This window comes from Tribolium madens, unplaced genomic scaffold, assembly GCF_015345945.1.
Source record: "Tribolium madens isolate multiple individuals breed KSU strain unplaced genomic scaffold, Tmad_KSU_1.1 Scaffold_96;HRSCAF=242;Tcas5.2_LG5, whole genome shotgun sequence".
Taxonomy (NCBI): domain Eukaryota; kingdom Metazoa; phylum Arthropoda; class Insecta; order Coleoptera; family Tenebrionidae; genus Tribolium; species Tribolium madens.
The window spans coordinates 2494287-2513397 of record NW_025401068.1 but is presented as its reverse complement, the minus strand read 5'-3'; the positions used below and the strand labels follow the sequence as shown (position 1 = coordinate 2513397).

The 19111-nt window shown below is 31.8% G+C and overlaps 1 protein-coding gene across 1 annotated transcript in view; it reads left to right on the top strand.

The window, feature by feature from the left end:
• LOC123012411 (neuroligin-4, X-linked-like) overlaps positions 1 to 19111 on the top strand; it is a 76025-nt gene that overhangs the window by 43337 nt on the left and 13577 nt on the right. Inside the window, exons 4-7 of the mRNA XM_044410299.1 lie at positions 10348 to 10548; positions 10627 to 10789; positions 13303 to 13789; positions 17845 to 18121. Coding sequence (XP_044266234.1) covers positions 10348 to 10548; positions 10627 to 10789; positions 13303 to 13789; positions 17845 to 18121 — 1128 coding nt within the window. The remainder of the gene's footprint in view (positions 1 to 10347; positions 10549 to 10626; positions 10790 to 13302; positions 13790 to 17844; positions 18122 to 19111) is intronic.

Here is a 19111-nt window from a genome sequence, read left to right as displayed (position 1 = left end):
CAAAGTGATGAAAAACATTGTTGTAATTGTGTGTACAGCAATTTGAAACGAATTTTAGGTAAAGAAGAACCCGAACGAAAATTTGCTGCAATTGATCTCGAAGTGGGTTTTACGTTTTCTTATTCTTTTAATTTACGTACAAAATGACTAAGAAATGAATGAAGAAGACCGATTCTTATACTCTCTTTGAAAGAATATCGGTACCTAATACACACAATTTAATTTAGTTAATAGGAAACCTCAGAGTTTGCCATTTTAATTAGTTCTTTGAGCTTGGGACGCAATAACAGATGAGTAGAAAATAGACTTCCTGGTTCAATATTGCATTGAGTAAGTTACGATCGCACTTACTTTGAAACTGAAATTAAACCATAAGTACTTAGTTACCATCAATTTAGTTTCTTGCAGTGGCAAACTCGAACACTAATCAGTTTGAATTCAATGAAACATTAATACGCCGTTTTGAATTATACGCTGTATTGTCAGAAGAAAACAATGCAATTCATCAACTGAAACAGATTGTTTCTGCCGAAATACCAAGCAATATTATACTCTCCACTTTGGCTTAATTTCAATTTTTTTCATAAAGCGTTTTAAATTTACGATCTATCAAAAGCCTATTTATAAAAAGGAGTATAAAGGGAAATGAAGTAGACCGTGAGTGTCGTGTAGGCAAATCGAGAGACGTGCACTGGGAAAAATTTATCTCAACTCATGGAGATTATGCAAAAAGTAAATTTTTCAAGCTTGTGGTGTTCTTTCTGACGCGGAGACCTACTTTATACTTCATATTAAGGCATAAAAACGTTATTTGCCCTAAAAATTGAATAGGTACAGTATAGATGTTTTCAACAACACATGCTCAAATTTTGTCCCACGATATTTTTATATGTTAATAACTTTTTGTTGGGGTCGCTACGTGCAAATTCGGCCAAAAATTGAATCAATCTGTGAGCATTTGTTACTCAATAAAAGCCTATTATCCAGCTGGTAAATGCAGGAAGTGTCTGCAGTGCGGTAAAATCTCCACCGATATTGTATTATGTCTGACAGTATTTGTAAGGGCGCTCCCAAGTTGGATACTCGATCGAACAAAGTGCTTCGATTGAGATGTGAATTGCATTGCAGTGGCTTTTCTGCTAGAATTCTTCACATAATTATTCCTACATAACTTACGACTTGATTGTTGTTTGTACAGTGAACTTCGAAATTACTGTTTTAGTAATGAAACCGAATCGTAATCGAATAATCCGATATCAAACAGAACGTGAATGTCAAGTTAACTACCCATAAACTTTTAACTAATAAATATCGTTTACAATACACCCTCTTGAATACCTAATAATAAAAATAAGGGAGTAAGTGTTAAATTGTGAATACGCTAAAAAAGAAGAGAAAAAAATTGCACTTCTCATAAAATTTTAATATGGATGGTTCAAACATCGTATATCAAGTCAAGTTGCACTGCAACTGTGAGCAGAATTCAAATGAAACAACAAGGAAATGAGTGATAACTCAAGCAGAACAAAGCAAAAATAACTTGAGACGTTAAGTGAGAGATTTTAAAATTGCCTCTTGCACAGTCACCAATATCGATTTATTCCATTTGAGTAAGTGATGTGTTTTATAAAAAAATTAAAACTTATGCGCTCATTTTGAAACAACCCTTTATATCGTAAATGCTTATATTTTTATTCACAATCATAAAGTAATAATCAAATTACCTTTCATGTGAAAAGTTGGAAAGTATGACATTTCAACTTTATTTAACAATTCATATGCAATACATAGTTCCTGAAGTGGTCACTTCCTTATCAATTTAAGTTGGGAAATTGTCACTTCCTAACCCGAAAACTGATAAGGAAGTAACCACTTCCCAACCTAAACTATCAAATGTCATTGACAACAATATGATTTGACAACAATAATATTCGCAACCCGTAACAAGAAAACTGAAGAAAAATGAAACCTTTTGGTGCCGATTTTAGACTTTTTAGTGACGATTTCGAAAAAAATAATTTGACATGTTTTTTGCCTGAATTGTAACTCTGTTTAATGTTATTTGTGGCTTCTATTGGCAAAGTTTTTGTACCTTCACTGAATAATTGTGAAAAAACATATACAACATCATCAGCCATAAAAAAGGTCAAATGTCAAAAAATAAATGTCAAATTTTTTGGTATCTTCTTTTACTTGACATTTTTCTCTAGAACGCGATTCATAAAACACCCTGTATACAGAAATTTGCAATATAAACTATTCAAAGCAATATATCTTACCACTACAAGAAACTTTAATTTTAACAAATATAGAAAAAAAAACAACATTGTAAATATATTCGCTTTAATTGTTGGTTATAGATAAAACTTCATTGATTATTTTGGAGTATAACACAACTAAACATGGCTACAAAAACAGAGCTTTAGGCACGTTATCTGAAGTGCTTAAAATACGATTTTTTTAAATCAAAATTTGTAGTTGAAAAGGTTTGCTCCACTTTGCTTCAATTTGTTACGATTTCCCGAAAACATGAAAAATTGGAGTTTCTGTCTTTTTGAAACCCTTCAGCATTTTTTCATAATAACACTATGTACTCGTACATAGATAAAATAACCATTTTTTTATCACAGACAAATTAAAACGTGACAAAGTGACAATTAGTGCAAATTATATCTTAGACCACCTTAATAAATCACCTAGCCGTTGTTGTAAAAAATTCTATAATTTATAAACACCTGTTTCAAGTAAAAAATGCAAACTTTCAAAATAAAATATTTTTTAAGTGCTTAAATCGTATGTTCTAAATGAAATTGCAAAATTACTGCTTAAAACTTCAAAGCCATAGGTATATCAGAAACTGATTTAAATTTTTCTGATATTTATGACATTTAAATGTGAATCTAATGCTAAAATGCAAATTTTTATAATCTTTGTTTCATTACATTTCCCGAATCAGATTGTCAAAAATTCTTTTAATAAGTTATCCATCTCAGTTCACTTTCATTAAGTTGCTGTATTAAATATCTGTTTTACACCAACCTACACAATAAAATGTCTGTTTGATTGTTCTTGATAAAGTTAATATCAGAGCCGTTTGATAAATCGACAGTAACTTTGTTTACACAAAGCATCCAATAAATTGAAAATTGAAATAAATGTCTTTTTTATACCTCCATAAATTGAAAAATTTTTTTATGGTGAGCTTTTGTGTCTTAAACGATTTTTACACAATGAAACTGAACAAATGTTTTTTGTACGCAAATTTAATTGAAAATTATTCAGTTTACACTATTAACATTCAAAAAATATGTATTAGCAACATTTTTTTTTTTTATTATGGCGATAATGGATTTTTTATCAGAAAATGTGCACAAAATTAGGTTTTTGCAAAACCTCAGCTTACAGTTTGTTGGAGACAAATTGGCGGAGGTGGCGGGATTTGCTCCGTTAAAAAGTGCTTTTTTATTCTATTAATTTTGCTTAAAATTTAGTGCTCGAGTACAGTGCGCTAATAAATTCTCCGGTTAGAAACACCGTTTATAAACACATCGGGCTTTGGTTTGTTAAAAATTGTTTAAATGTGAGGCTATCTTTTAAAGTTTGTCAAGCTGTCTCCGTAAATTATCTCCGTTTCCTTCTACCACCTTCACAAACGATAACCTTCGTTTGCTTCAAAGCGAGTGATCGATATTATATCGCCCTTTGCTTGCTTTTGTATTTTCGTATCATTCCTTGGGAACATGTCATCACGTATGATAGAAGCAATTATAAGTTGGAAACGATGCTTTACACCGACCTCCTGCGTTTTCACAAAGGAGACTAGCTCTGAAGTTATAATAACACTATTGCTCACTGAATACTAAATCATATCTTAGGGCCTCATCCGATCGCCCCATGTCTTTACGTGATGGCCTAATTTATTTTGTGTTACAAAAGGGGGTTATTTAGCTTGAGAACAATTTTTAGAACTAGTTGAAAGTTTTTGTAACAGGAAATTGATCACGTCTATATCATTGTCAAAGTGTCACTGCTAATAGCTGACACGATGGAAGGTGAGAATTTATGGATTATCTTCAGCTTATATGCTTAGCTAGACATAATTCCCACATTTCACAAAATTATTTCGTCACAACAAAAATTCGGTTACCGACTGCAACCATGATACGTGCTTTTTGTTATCGCAATTTATATACCATTGAAAGTGGATTAGTTCCGGCGTTTTTGGCCGCGAAATGTATGTAAAAGTACCTTTTGTTTTGACAGCTCAAAATTGTTATTTAATGGAAATATATTTATCTCTTCCTTTCCAATATATTTCCGCTCAGTTCCGACAGACGTTCCGAAGATTAATTTATCTTCTTTTATAGAATTCATAATAATTCTTCGTAAACGCGAAAACTTTTAATGGTTTTCTTTTGCTGAATAGTTACGTATTTGTTCTCCCGATTAACAAATCTACTCAGTTATGCGCCAAACTTACATTAAATCCTCCTAACAACGTTAACTTATATTTACACAGTCTAATCTGCAAAGGTGATTAGGTACAATTATTATCGGTGGATATTGCCTACCTAATTGCCCTTCTACAAATATCCGTTGGGCAACACACATATAACAATTTTACTAAAATATTATGCAAACATTTACAAACCACTATTAATACACACAACTACCTTGTAAATAATGAAGTTCATTTAGATGTTTTCCTTTTTCCAATCCACAAAGTATGCAGGAAATGCAATTATTGTTTCCTGCTTTCTAAGCACGTATGTGAAATTGAAATGTTATAAACCTTATCTGAAACATTTACGTTTAAAATTTAATGGCCTCAAACAATAAAAGGTTATCAGGCGTATAACTGCAAATTTCCCATTACATACAAAATAAATGAAATGGCATTTCTCTTTAGCTATTTCGACACACACAGTGTTTCGCGGTTATCTATAACTTAAAATATCTTAGAAAATAATTATTACACATACAAAAGAGTTGACATATATAAATAACAATGTATAAATTACCAAATGACATGTATAAATAACAAAACAGTAACAATAGTAGACTACATATCGAGGTGGGAGGTGCTTTATTATATTATTACCAAAGCGAAATTAGGATCAAAGCAACAACCACCAAGATTTGTATACAGTACACTAGATTTGTAACAGAAAGCAAATAAAAAAAATATCAAATTTTAAAAAACATGACATATAACACAATAAGTACACACCTGGGCGTGTCTGCGTAGATGGCCAAAACGCGTCTCGGACTAGTCAACGTTAAAGAAAAGGAGAGTTTTTTGAAGCAGTGGCGTATAGATTCGCTTTATTAGCGCAAAATTTGAAGAAGGTCCGCTATTGGTCCGCGACCCCTCTTATGTTTGTGCGCAATTAGACCCCGCCCAGATGTGTATTTATAACGTCTACCCCACTCTAACACATATTATTTTGTTATTAAAATTATTCAGTAAACAATTTTAGACTTCAATAAAATATACAGAGTGGTTCAAAAGTCCCAAACCAGCTCTTGGCTGGTAATAAAGGACATGCAATTGAGTTAAAAGTTTTCATGACAAAAAATTGTTGAAGCCTTCTTTACGAGATGTAGCTTTTCATACTTGGGTTAAGTTTTTGGCCGTTTAAATCATGTATTCTTAAATTTAGTTAGCAGAAACGGCAGATCTCTTGATACCTCTTGAAAGAAATCATCAATTTGGGTGTTATGGTGTACAAAACATTTTTAACAAACTAACAAATTCAACGATAAATTAGATCCGACAATATCGGAAACAAAAGAAGTAATGTGCCTACATGATAGTATGGAAATTGCCAGTTTTGTTTTTTCTCAAAAACCACAGCCTGAAAAAAATCTTTATTTATTTTTATGCCTAACTGAAAATCTTTTACATAAACATTCGATAGTTGGGCCGATACTTTTGAATCAGCCTGTATAAATTATCCTAATTGGCAAATTAACGAATCTTTATGTTTTCTTGATTAACACCCACCGTTTATTCAAAATTGTTTGCTTAAAAAAATTTCATTAATTGATTTTGTTTTTATAGACGGTAATGCTGTTCTTTTTGTTTAAGCCCTTTGTGTTTAAATTTATATTAAATAATAAATAATACCACTAACAAAGTGATATTCAGAATTGTCTAAAAATGAATTAACGGGTGTTTTTTTAATTTGGCGTCAAAGCTATCCATGAAAGTTTGATTGTGAACGAACCATCCTATTCAAAGTTATTAATCGACATTTGACACCTCACCGGGCGCATTTAAAATTGTGGTCCGTTCAAAAACATTCATATCCCCGCCATCTATGATGCCAAATTTAAACAAACACTTAGTTGTTACAGTAAGATTATAATAAATTACAAATAACAATTGATTGTTTTACTTGATATTGTTATTTCCAATGACAACATTTTTTTGCACCAAATAATGAGATTCAGAAATATAATGTTAAATTACGCTCACTTTCATAAATAAATAGCAATTAGCTTTATTTTTTTGTGAAAACACAAAATAAATTTCTGTTTATTGTTTCTGTTTCCACCAACATAGGATCATACAAACGCTAACATGGCACATTTCAATATTGAAATGTTTATTCAAAGTTCGTATTTGTGTTTTCTGATAAACCTACTTTCACTCTCTGAGAATGAATCAGTAAAGCCTCATCACAATTTTCAGGAGATAAATGAACTTTGGGCTCAATGTTAATGAAAATTTAATGTGGAAGAGCTTCACAGTCGTGCATTTTCTACAACAAGCAGCATTCCAATTCAAAATTATTGGTGCTTTCAGCACAGTTTTGGATTACTCTCGATCACGCCATTGGCTGTGATAGCAATTTTGATAATATTTTATCGCCGGAAGTACTAATACCAGAACGTTTTACATTCCGGTGATTAAGTTGACAAATGCTTTGCTTAATTTTTACTATTTTCTGGCAAGCCCGATCTTTTCAGAAAAATGTCAAATAAAAAGCGACATAGAAATAAGTTTCACATTTTAATATTGATCGGCAGGTCCTTCAACTGCTATTAGGTAATCACTACGCTTCAAATAATTACTTTTTAATTCGTAATTCATCTCTTCGTTACTTTTTAATTACCAGAAATTGAAAAAGCTGACGGTAACACAAATTACCAGCGAAACGTGATCGGAAATTCTCCAAGTAGGTAAATAGCATTTTCAAGAGCCATTAAATGATGTAATTATTAAATATTAATCAGGCAATTAAAAAATCTGTTGAATATAAATCAGTTTACGAAACTTGAAACGATTATCCTCCATCCTATCGAATTGATTTTCCTTTTTATGGTTGGGTTAACACAACTGAACAATCATTATGCATGTACCTACTTGAACTTGTGCTTTTTCCCTCAATCTTTTCCGCTTCTCTTTTTTCCCCATGTTTGGCACGTGTTTTGCATTTTTACCTTCTCTCTACTTACTTATTTAAAAACAGACATTTTAGCAATTTTGGTTGATTTTATTTATGAATAATTTATTTGTTTTTTTTTCATGAACTGTGATTTGTGCAAATGAATAGTAAGTTATTCGTAGACACATTTAGGTTAATCGTCAGGGGAATAACCGACGTTCTATATGAAATACCCAATCTGTGTTTCACTGATAGCATTATCATTTCGACAAGTGTAATTATGCAATTTAATTGCATTGTTATAACTGAAAATGGTGCGAAAGAAACTTTACATAATAATCTTGCACTAGATGAGGAAATTTTAGATAAAACGTTATTATGGTTTAGAAGCCTAAACCATATACATATTTATTGTATTATAATTTCTCAAAGTTTAATACTTTGGCAATCCTAGGCATATCAGTTTAAGCTGTTTATGGTTAGTTATTAACACTAATATGGTCATATGGAATAGGCTTGCAGAGAAGATTGCTCTTTATACTTCTAATCGGGCCATTTGCATATTTGCTCTTACCCCTAGTGAAAATTAACAAAAAAGGAGTAAATACGAATATAAAAATATTCGTTCGTACAAATATAAGTGTGATATATGTCTGCATAGGAACATTCATTGTGGTGGTGTAACAATGAATTTTATTTATGAAATATGGTATTTGACATGGCAATCATTTATAAACTTTGCCACATTTCCAATATCGTGTTTAATGGTCTCAAGTCCGAATAGTGATTCATCCACTTGTTGAAAAGTTCGATTAAACTAGCAATTTAGCGACAAATAAATTTACTTTTATCTTCTTTATTATTCAAGAATGACATAAGAATAATATAAAAGCAACTTTTCTACTCTGCGTCTATAAAACAAAGTTGAATATCTTGAAAATGCAACCTAAGCATTAGCGTAAAAGAGCTTTTTTCAAAGACAAAAGAAAGAAAAAGTCATCTGGAGTTTGTAAGCACTTAAGTAAAGTCTGAATTGAATCCAGATGCTGACCGTAGACATTTAAAAGTCTTATTTATTTTTACTAAAACAATAAAATGCGAAAAGGCATAATCTAAGAAGCTTCCGATATAAAAGTCGATGCTTACTCTCGTATGCAAAGGTGATTTCTGCCAATATGAGGGAGATTACCTCACGTCACCGGCAATTCTCTCGTGACGCCACAACTCTACACGAAAACTATTATAATATGACAGAGATGTTGTAAAGCGGTATGATCCATTTTGATAACGCCATTAATCAAAATTCTAGAAAAATTCTAACATTTTATTACGTCAGGTGAATAAAAAGTATAGAACCAAACGTTTTTTGCTTAAACTATCTATTTTTTGGAAAAACTAATTGATGAATATACAGTACTAAAAATGTGATGTTTTATCAAAAATAAAACTTTTTAAAATTTTCTTTTGTTCTTGACTTCTACAATTTTTTTTTAAATGGCAACCCACTAAATACTATTTTTCTCATAAAAGTTATTATCTAAGAATTACAACTATATACTTTATGTTTAATTTTTTTTATTTTTTTTAGATGAATTGCAATTTTAACAAAAAAAATTGTATAACTCAAAAACAAAATTAATTTCGTTCTCAAAATACGATCACATTTTTTATATTACTTTAATTTATATATTATTTATATATTATTTTCTGGAGGCAAATGATTAAATAAAAACCGCTTGGTTTCATACTTTATATTCACCCTGTATAATTTAAAGCAGAGGAAAATCCTCAAATTCAGCTAGTAATTAAAAATTTCAATTTCAAATTGTCTCAATGTCTGTAAAACCTCTCTTACCTTATAAAAAACTCTTTTCAAAGAATCTATTACAATTTTCAAAATATATTCTTTTTTCCTCTAGTAAAAACATATACTTAATTAAAGAACATTAATTTGATAAAATTGTGTTTAAAATGATAGAAAAATATTTACTAACAATTTTTTTAATATGCACTTATATAATTTCTCTTTGATGATGTTGAACATTAATGTGTTAAGTCCTATCCTGTTAACGAAATGAAGAGACACTAAAACAACAAAAAAATCGTGCCTCAAGGGTCTTGTCATTTTACCGGTGTGATTTTCACAGAGCACATTTGTATTAAGTGTGTTAAATAAAAAAACACAGACACAAAAAAAAAACACTGGTGTGAAATATTATTTATTAATGTTTTAAATTCTTTGAAATTAGAAATTCTTCAAATTCGAAGTGGGTTTCATTTTCTTGAGAAGAAGGTAAAAAGTTCACGAATTAAAATGTATTTATTTTGTACTCAATGTTAAAGAGTGCTTTTATCAACTAATTTCAGTAGATAAAGTAGTCTTTTATCGTCTAGTGAAATAAAGTAATTTTTATCCACTTTGACACAAGAAATTCTGGTACCTGAGTACAAAATAAATCGAAATATTTATTATACACGACGATAAAGATTCTTGGCCAGACATCTTACCATCTTCAGTCTAAAAGCTAATATCAACAAATGAATTTACATGTTTGTTGATAAATTTTAACAATTAAAAAATTATAAATTTACATTTTTACAGCATGTGAAAAGGTACATGGTGTTGAGGACGCCATATTAACTTTTGTACTGAAGATGGCAAGATGTCTGCCGAAACTAGTTTCCTATTTTAAGCAAATTTTAACAAATCCATTTTAATTTTTTAATTCGTGAGTTCGACTTTTTACTTCTTTACCTTCCTCACTACTTGTGTAAGCTAAAAATTGTTAGTTTTTATGGCTAAAACCCGTCGTCAATCAATGAGAAAAGGTTGTTGTCGTTGAATCACCCCTTTGGAACATACTCATATATTTCCCGTCCCCTAGCCTGGGACATTTGCCTGTAAAACAGTTGTTTATGTGTTTTGTGAAATTTTATGATTGTTTTCTTCCAGGTTTCCTCCGTACGAAAGCGAGTTTCGATAAAAGCGAGTCTTCAGCGGAAAACTTAGGGATTAAGGACATCGCTGCGGCTCTGCGTTGGATTAAGATTAACATTGCAGCATTCGGAGGAGACCCCAGCCGTGTAACCTTAGTAGGTCACGACACCGGAGCGGCTCTAGTTAATTTACTCTTTGTTTCCCCCAGTTCGAAAGGTACTTAGAAACGCTTCTTATTAATTATTTCACCGGTATTAAAATCCCCATTACACTGATATCGGCAATCTTTTCCAGGTCTTTTCAAACGAGTGGTGCTCCTGAGTGGAACCGCTCTCAGTCCCTGGGCCACGATTCATAATCCTGACAGTTTACGTCTTACCGTTGGCCAACAAACAGGTTGTCTGAGTGGCGACTCACCGGAGGAGAACGACGATATCGCCCCCTGTTTAAGATCGCGGTAAGGGAAACGATAATAAATAAGACGCGGGCGCTGACTGCAGGGGAGGACCCAAACACAACCACTTCTAATTCCAAACATAAATTTAGACGCTGGCGCAGATTAAGTAAAAGGTAGATGACTTGAAACTGATTTTTCTCAAGCAATTTCAACGTATTTACGAAAACACGACGACGTATTAAAATTCTAGCACCACTTATATCGCGGGAAATCGATTTAATGTTACAACTCTTATTTTCTTATTTTAAGAACGTTGCAGATATATTTAAGGCTTCGAACTTTAGACAGAGCACGAGCAAACTGAGACGAATATTAAAAATATGGAAAGACTGAATTAAAATTTTGAAGCTGTTCAATAAAACCAAATTTAATTAAAAGTGTTCTAACTAGATTTTATTAATTATGTCCTCAAGACGAAACGCTTTCATTTGGATGGGATATTTTAAACTTTAAATAAAGAAAAATCGAATTAAAAATTTAGAGTACCTATTCAAGTGCTTAGTATTATTACACAAAATTAGGCTTCTGCAGGTTTTCAACAAAAAAAGTCATCAAATCGCAAAAATTGCTTTTCACACCACGACTGTAAAGCACAAAAAATTTAGCATTGAAATTGTTTACCCTATCTAAACTTGCTGTTTATTTGTGGAAAAGTAAATGTTTTCATTTTATTCAATTACCTAAATAATTAATACTAATATTAGAATAATGTTTCATTCACCATAATGTTCAGTATTCTATCCCAGCGCACCCACCATTTTTGGTTAAAAAAATTAAAAACTACATACATACTGTGCGATTTATTTATTCTTATCCATACTGTTTTAAAAAAAATAAATAAATTTTAATTTCATTACATAAATAATTAAAATGACTATTAAAATAAGGGTTTAGCCCGGCGCATCCACCATTATGCAGGAAAAAATAAAAACTTGCATACATACTTACAGTGTGATTTACATGAAAGCATTTTCTTTGCAACCGAAAATACAGCATCTACAATACAAACTTGTGCCTCAGAAAAAAATTTCTAGTAAGATAAGATACCAGAAACATGAAAATGTTCACATTTATTTTTTGAAATTAGACATTTTTTTATGTCTATTTAATGACACTGACGATTTTGTATATACATTTTTTTATAATTATTCAGTAAAGGTACAACACTTTTGTCAATAAAAGCCACAAATAGCATTAAACAAAGTTACAATTTAGGATACAGCTTCCTTGTTGTTTTTATTTAAACACTGCATAAAAACAGCAAATTACAAAAAATTGTATAAAAACTCATTTCATAACAACTTGACGCACTTATTCTTTAAAATAACTCATGGCTACGCCACTCGTTTTTTAAACTTGAATTCGTCATTCAAAACTCATCTTATGAAACTTGATTTTTAATATGCTATTTTAAAACCTTAATTTTAATAACGCAATATACAGGCTGTTTCGGGTAAACATTATAGCCATAATCGGTTAGGTCCTGCCTAATGAAAATATTTTCAAAATGACAGCACGTTTACACAAAAATGGATATCAACTTCGATATTTTAAATAGAAAGCTATGTTTTTTATTGCGTTTTTGGATTACTCAAGTGGTTTTAAGAGGGTTTTTGAGGATGAAAGCTTTTCCTATACCTAAGTTTAATCATTTTTGAAATATTTAGACTTTCTTGAAATTTTTGGATTTGCACCTTCCTCTTCAAAACTCAATAACTCTACCCTCTACCATTTTTAATTATTTTGAAATCGTATTTGAGCATATGAAAGAAAAAAGTTAGATGTTTTCTTTGGTGTATTTATAATTAAAAAAATAATTAACAAACCTCCAAATTTAAAGGTTTCATTTGGGAAACTTCAAATACCCATATTTTTTTCAAATGAGAAGCTCCAATTTTTTCTCTACTATATGTAGGAGAATTTAGTTCTGCAACGATCTATTTAATGATTTCAAAAGTTTTATTACGTGTTGTTTAACAACAATATTATTGTGGTGTGATAGATCAAAATTTTTGTCGGTGATTTATTTATCTATAGTTTAATAGCAAATATTTTTTATTAATAGGCGCAGACCCTTGTTTATTACATTAAAAAAGCATGTCAATATTTGACGCGTACATGATGTAGGTACCTATATTTACAAAAATTGTGTCGTTAATTAATTCGTGTATATGCTGGCAACAGCCGTTGTACAAACGACAGCGTAGTCTGAAAATACATTCCGTGTAAATGAAAAAGTTTGATTCATTTTCCGCATTATACTTCAACATCTCTTGCTCGCGAAACAAAATACTTTTATTCAGGGAGTGCACGTTCGGTAATATCCCTGCTTTTTCTCATTTATTAAAAAAGACAGTTGAAATAAAGCAGTGTAGTTGCATCTTCGGATGCAAAATCGTTGGATCAATACCGAATAACTACTGTCTGAATTTGAATATCCGTTGTACCAGCGACATATATCAAACACATGCCCTCTGGAAGTACTTACATACATGTAGACGACGTATTTATAGGCCACTCCAAGCGCTCCTCGACGTCCAGTTGGAAACTGTGCGCTTCATGCCAAGAATCGCCCCATCCCTCCCGGTGGATTTACAGACACCTGACCCGTCCTTTGCCATGGAACACGCCAGCGAAAATTTCATCATGTGCGAAGTGATGTTGGGCACGACCACCACCGAAAGTTACAGTGACTTTAGTGCCGCGGACATCCAGTACGGGTTTGAGGAAGACCAGCGGAATCGCGTTTTGAGGACCTATGTGCGAAACGCGTATGTGTACCATTTGAACGAGATTTTTTCCGCAATTAGGAACGAGTATACGGACTGGGATAAGCCGATACAGCATCCCATCAATATTAGGGATTCTACAATGGAAGCGTTAAGTGACGGACATACTGTGTCACCTTTAATCCGGGTCGCGTATTTGCACGCAAGGAGAGGCGCCAAAACCTATTTTTTTCATTTTGGATACCAGACCAAAGACAGCGAGTATCCACAGGTAAGGCGGTTTTGCTTAATTATTCGTTTAATTACTTGCGCCTGTTAAGCTCACAATAAAAAATAAACACGGCTTTTTTAAACTATGAAACCATCTTCACCCACGTAACACTCAATATTTACTTTTCATGAATATTTATACCCAACACTCAATTTTTATGCTTGACGTTATTTATTTTTTAAATTATTATTAATACAAACTGAAAAATACATTAAATTTTCGATTTTCACAACGATAAAACTTAAAAAAACATTTTTAAATTTTTGTAATCAATTATTTGTATCATATGGAGTATAATATCAATTTTTTTCTTTATCAGAACTTATAACACTGTCCAAATAATAATAAATAATGCAAAAGGTAATTAATTTAGAATGTAGATATAACATATTTTTTTAGAAAAGTCAATAAGAAATGTTATATGAGACCAGAATATTGTTTGTTCATTTTCTGACAAAATACATATAATCGTTAAAATCTCCCCAACTGAATTTGCTTTCATTCCTGAATTCCTTGAGGCGTCAATCTTTTATTGAAATGAATATTTCTTGCTAATAGAATTTCTTCAATTAATTCTACGCTTGTGTTTTTTTCAAACCACTGTTTTACTTATTTTTAAAAATATCGGTGTTTAAAATTTTAAAAATCAATACTTTATTATTTATCTTCTTTTAACGATAATCGTGTTTTTTTTTAAATAAATGTAAAATATAAAAAAATCAAATAATAAATTTGCCTATTACTTAAATATACAGGCTGCTCTGTTTTTATTGTTACAAATTTAAACAGGTGATAGAATATTCAATTTTAAGACAAAAGTTTCTTATGAACATGTTATGTAAGCGAGCTACACCCCCTGGAAGAGATGCGTTTTTAATGGGGTTTTCCCATTACTACAGAATAGATAAAAGTACAAAAGTTGGTACAGCTGATAAGATTTAAACACCTAAACGAATTCAAAGATCAGTTGTCGAAAGTTTTAATCACGGATGTCTTAAACGATTAAACAAATTTAATTTTTAATTTTTTATCTTCTTTATGGTCTGTAACACATATTGTAAACTGATTTTACTCAAAAATGGTAAGTTGTATCGAAAAAACGCAAGAGATCTCTTTTTTTGTGAAAAACTATGGGATTTAGAATTTTTTAGCTGAAACTGGCAAAAACCAACAGCCAAAATAGTTAGCATACTTTTTACTCTTATCCCCCCAGTTTAGGACGCCCATGAAAATAATTTCAACATTTTATCTTCGATTTCGTTTGAAGGTATAAAGATTATCAGTTGTACCAAATTTTGTAATTTTATCTACAATGGTTGCTGAAATATTGGAAAAAATCCATTAAAAGATGTACCCTTTCAGGGAATGTAGCTCCCTTATTTAATATTTTTTGTTTATAGAAAACATTTATCTTTAAATTAAATATTCTATCACCTGCTTAAATTTGTAACAATAAAAACGGAACACCCTGTATATTTAATAACAGTTTACAACACCAAATTTCTCTTTTACACGAAAGAGCAGGGTGTACTTTATCTTTTTGTAGTGCTGATTGCTTATTTGAAATTAAAAAAAAATTGAGAAAATCGCAAGTGAAATTCAGACAGTGTTATTTTTGGCTGTGTTTGACTTTGACTTTCTTGTTTAGAAAAATAGGTCGTCCAAAGAGTTTGTAATTTTTTTACTTCTAGGCTGTATTGAATAAGTAGCTAAAAGTCTTTACGTTACCGAGGCAAACAGGATTCAAAGGCGCACTAAGAAGGTACCGTTTTATGCTTTTTTGCGTACAACCCGAAATGGTGCGTCTTACAAAAAAAAATTGTTATACCAAATTAAAGAATAGAACATTTCTACAAGATGGTCATTCCGGGTTTTTTGCATCTCAAATAGTTTTCGAAATATTAGCTGGCAAATATCGCACTCTCTAGAAAAACTAATAGTACTAATGAATTAACGTAACGATTATTGTAAAAGTAGTAAGCATTATGATTGGGCTGTTTCAGATCGGCCATCATAATTATGTAAAAAACCAATCACTTTAGATTTTTGGATTCATTCAAAAATTTAATGCAGTGATGTGATTGGTCGGTTTGAAGTCGGCCATTATAAAACGTGAGAAGCCAATCTCTTTAGACTTTAGATTAATTCATAAAATCAGAGACATAAAATGTAGCAAAATCGGTTAATTCGGATTTGCATTCATTCATAAAGATGAGTAATTCAATTTTTTTATTGAAAATGTTATGTGTGTGCCTTTTATGCGCTCTGCACTCTCTAGTGTCACTCTTGTGAGTACTTTGATCAAAAATTTGCACTTTTAGATTTCGTTGTAGATACAACAAAACCATAACCTCAAAATAGAAATAGAAAAATCAGTGTTTTACCCCTACTGTGTACTTACAAAGATAACATAAATTGGCGACGAGGATACAGAATTGAAAATTTTCTCCAAAGCTGAACATTTTCACGTAAGAAGTAAAACATAACCTCACTTCTTAGATCGAGCTACTAAAAGATTGTTTTCTCCAAGCTGCAGAGGCTTACAGTACAATTTCCAATCTACAATATTTTGTCACAATCACTTTAACCGTAAACTTGGGATTTATTCATGATGTAAAGTGAGACAAGAAAATTGTTTTTTTAAAAGAGTGCTTGCGATATTTGCTAGCGGATATCTCGAAAACTATTTAAGATACAAAAAATCTGAAAGACCGTCTTGCAGGGAATTTTATAAGCTTTAATTTTGTACATAATCATTTTTCTCCTAACACTCGCGTTATAAACGAAGAAATATTAATTGACACTTTCTTCGTGCCCTCTTGCACCCTGCTCAGCTCAAAGGACTGGGAAATGTTTAGTATGTTTGCCTTCTAAGTTTACAATTTGCATTTTGAATTTTTTTAATTAAATAATTATTCTTTATTTTGTAGTGTCGCTTTGTCAATCATTTTTTGAATTTCTAAACAATCTTATTATGATTAAAATTAAATTTCTTAAATTGATTGAAAGTGATTGTTGACGCACGCATTCTGGGAAAATCTTTACTAATCAGTTTTGGCGCCAGCCCTTTCGATAAAATATCACTTGAGGCAGGAACTGTTGTCACAAATCGATTATCCGCAATCCTAAATCCAAGCATAACGCACAATGAATTTGAGAACGGTTTGCAGTTGACAATGCCACTTTAACGCGATTTTTCTCATCCGGCCAAATGGAAAAAATGATATATCGATGTTTCGATGTGTAAAACGTATGGTCATTGTTCCAAAATACCGGATGTGATAGCAAAACAGAAATTAAAACTAACGCGAAAATTTCATTAAAGCACTTGGAGAATTTTTTTATATTAAAACAAGCACATATTGCATTCAAAAATCACAAGATTAAAAAATAACATCACATATTTTCCTAGTCTTTTTATTCTTTTATTAGAAGATAAATATTGACTTCCTAATATGAAAAGTTGAAGCAGAAGGTTGAATGTTAAACATCAAATATGTCAACTCAAACAGAAATTTCCAAAGCAGCACCATGTATTTCGGAGTCATAAAACGAACGAGTGACATCCTGAGTTTTTTGAATTGCGTGTTCTCCTCTCGTTCGCCTTTTTATCGAATACCTTCGTTTTGTTTTGAATCAATACTTTAAATACCTTTCAAGCAAAATCTTTTGACACGTTTTGATGAAAAATCTCTTATTAAAAATGCATTCTCGTCTTACTTTTTCGCTTCCTTGCTGTATAATAAAACTTTGTTGGGGTTTTATATGTGGATTTTTCGTACAAACTAAGCTGATGATGAAATAATCCCGGAAAAATCCGGCATTTCCCAAATTATTGGAAATACTCAATAGAGCCGGCATAATGATTAAACTTCCTATTTTATTTTGCTAATTACAGTTACCTCCAGCCGTACAGCTCCTAATTAAATTTCTAATAGAGACCCGTTGGAGCCAGTGCGTCGTTCTCTCTGGGTACAATATTGTTCAATTCCAAGTTTTGCATTTATCTGTCAAATCTTTATTAATGAAGTTGTCTAATTAATTCTCGTTTCCAGAGGCTGGGGAGCGTCAGGGGTGAAGATGTCACGTATATATTGGGCATGCCTCTAGTCGGAGGAATGCCTTTCTTCGCCCAAAACTTCACCAAACAGGACATGGGAGTGGCCGAGGCCGTTCTCAACTTCTTCAGCAATTTCGCCAAAACAGGCGACCCCAACGCACCCGGGATACACAAAGACGTCCCTGATTACGGCACTCTCAGGGAAAAGACGCGATATCGCGGCCTCGTGTGGGAGCCCTACGAAGTCTCCACGCAATATTATCTCAGCATTAGTAAGTCGATATTTGTCTCCGGGGTCCTTGTTGACGACTCTAAATTATAATTGAGGATTTTCACCTCGACCAGGTGCGACTGAAGCTGCGACACGCCCTACGTCGAGGGTATTTAATTAAAAACTGGACCGAACAGACACACTGCCTCCCTAATTCTCTTCCGCATCGCAGCTCTCTTATCCACTTACAGCTTTTGTGGATATTTATTACCGTGTTCGTTAAAATATACATAAAAACCAATAGAATAATTAAAAGATAACTTGTACGGATTCCAAAATCGAAAGCTCATAAAAACATCGACATTTCGATGAAAAAGTTTTAAATTAATTTTGGCAAAAACAAGTCCAAGTTTCGGGCCGACAAATTTAATAAAATTAAACGAAAGTAAAAAATTTATCAAAGATCAAAATACTACTCTACCAATTAAATTTCTGACGACTAAAAGAATTGTTCGCAAATACAAACATTCAAATGAAATAAAAGTTTAATTGTGGTCCTGGATTGTAAATTGCTCACCAACCACCAGGTGTAACATAAACAATTCCAACTATTTAATTTAGTACAAAATGCCTATCAGAGATGCAACTGGCGTAGATGCTTTTTATCAGTCATGTTGCACTGCATACATGATATAAGAGCTCCACACTAAATGCTAAAGTTCGTAAATCCATCGATTTTCAATTTTACTATAGCGCAAAGCTCTGTATTTACTAACAGTCGGGTGCAGTTGTGCATAATACTCATACACTAATAGGGAGTGATGCAGCAATTAAAATTCTATTTCTGGAAAAAATGTTAAGTTAAGATCCATTGTCATCATTTTAAACTACTTAACTAATTGGAAATGATTCTCAAATAGTGTGCGAAGGGTTCCTATTTATGTAAATTTAAATCAGATAATAAAAGCAAATTGATGATAACACAGGGCGACAAAAAAAAAGTCATGTCGTTACAACTTGACAAATTTTATATCATTTTGTTCGTCTCAGT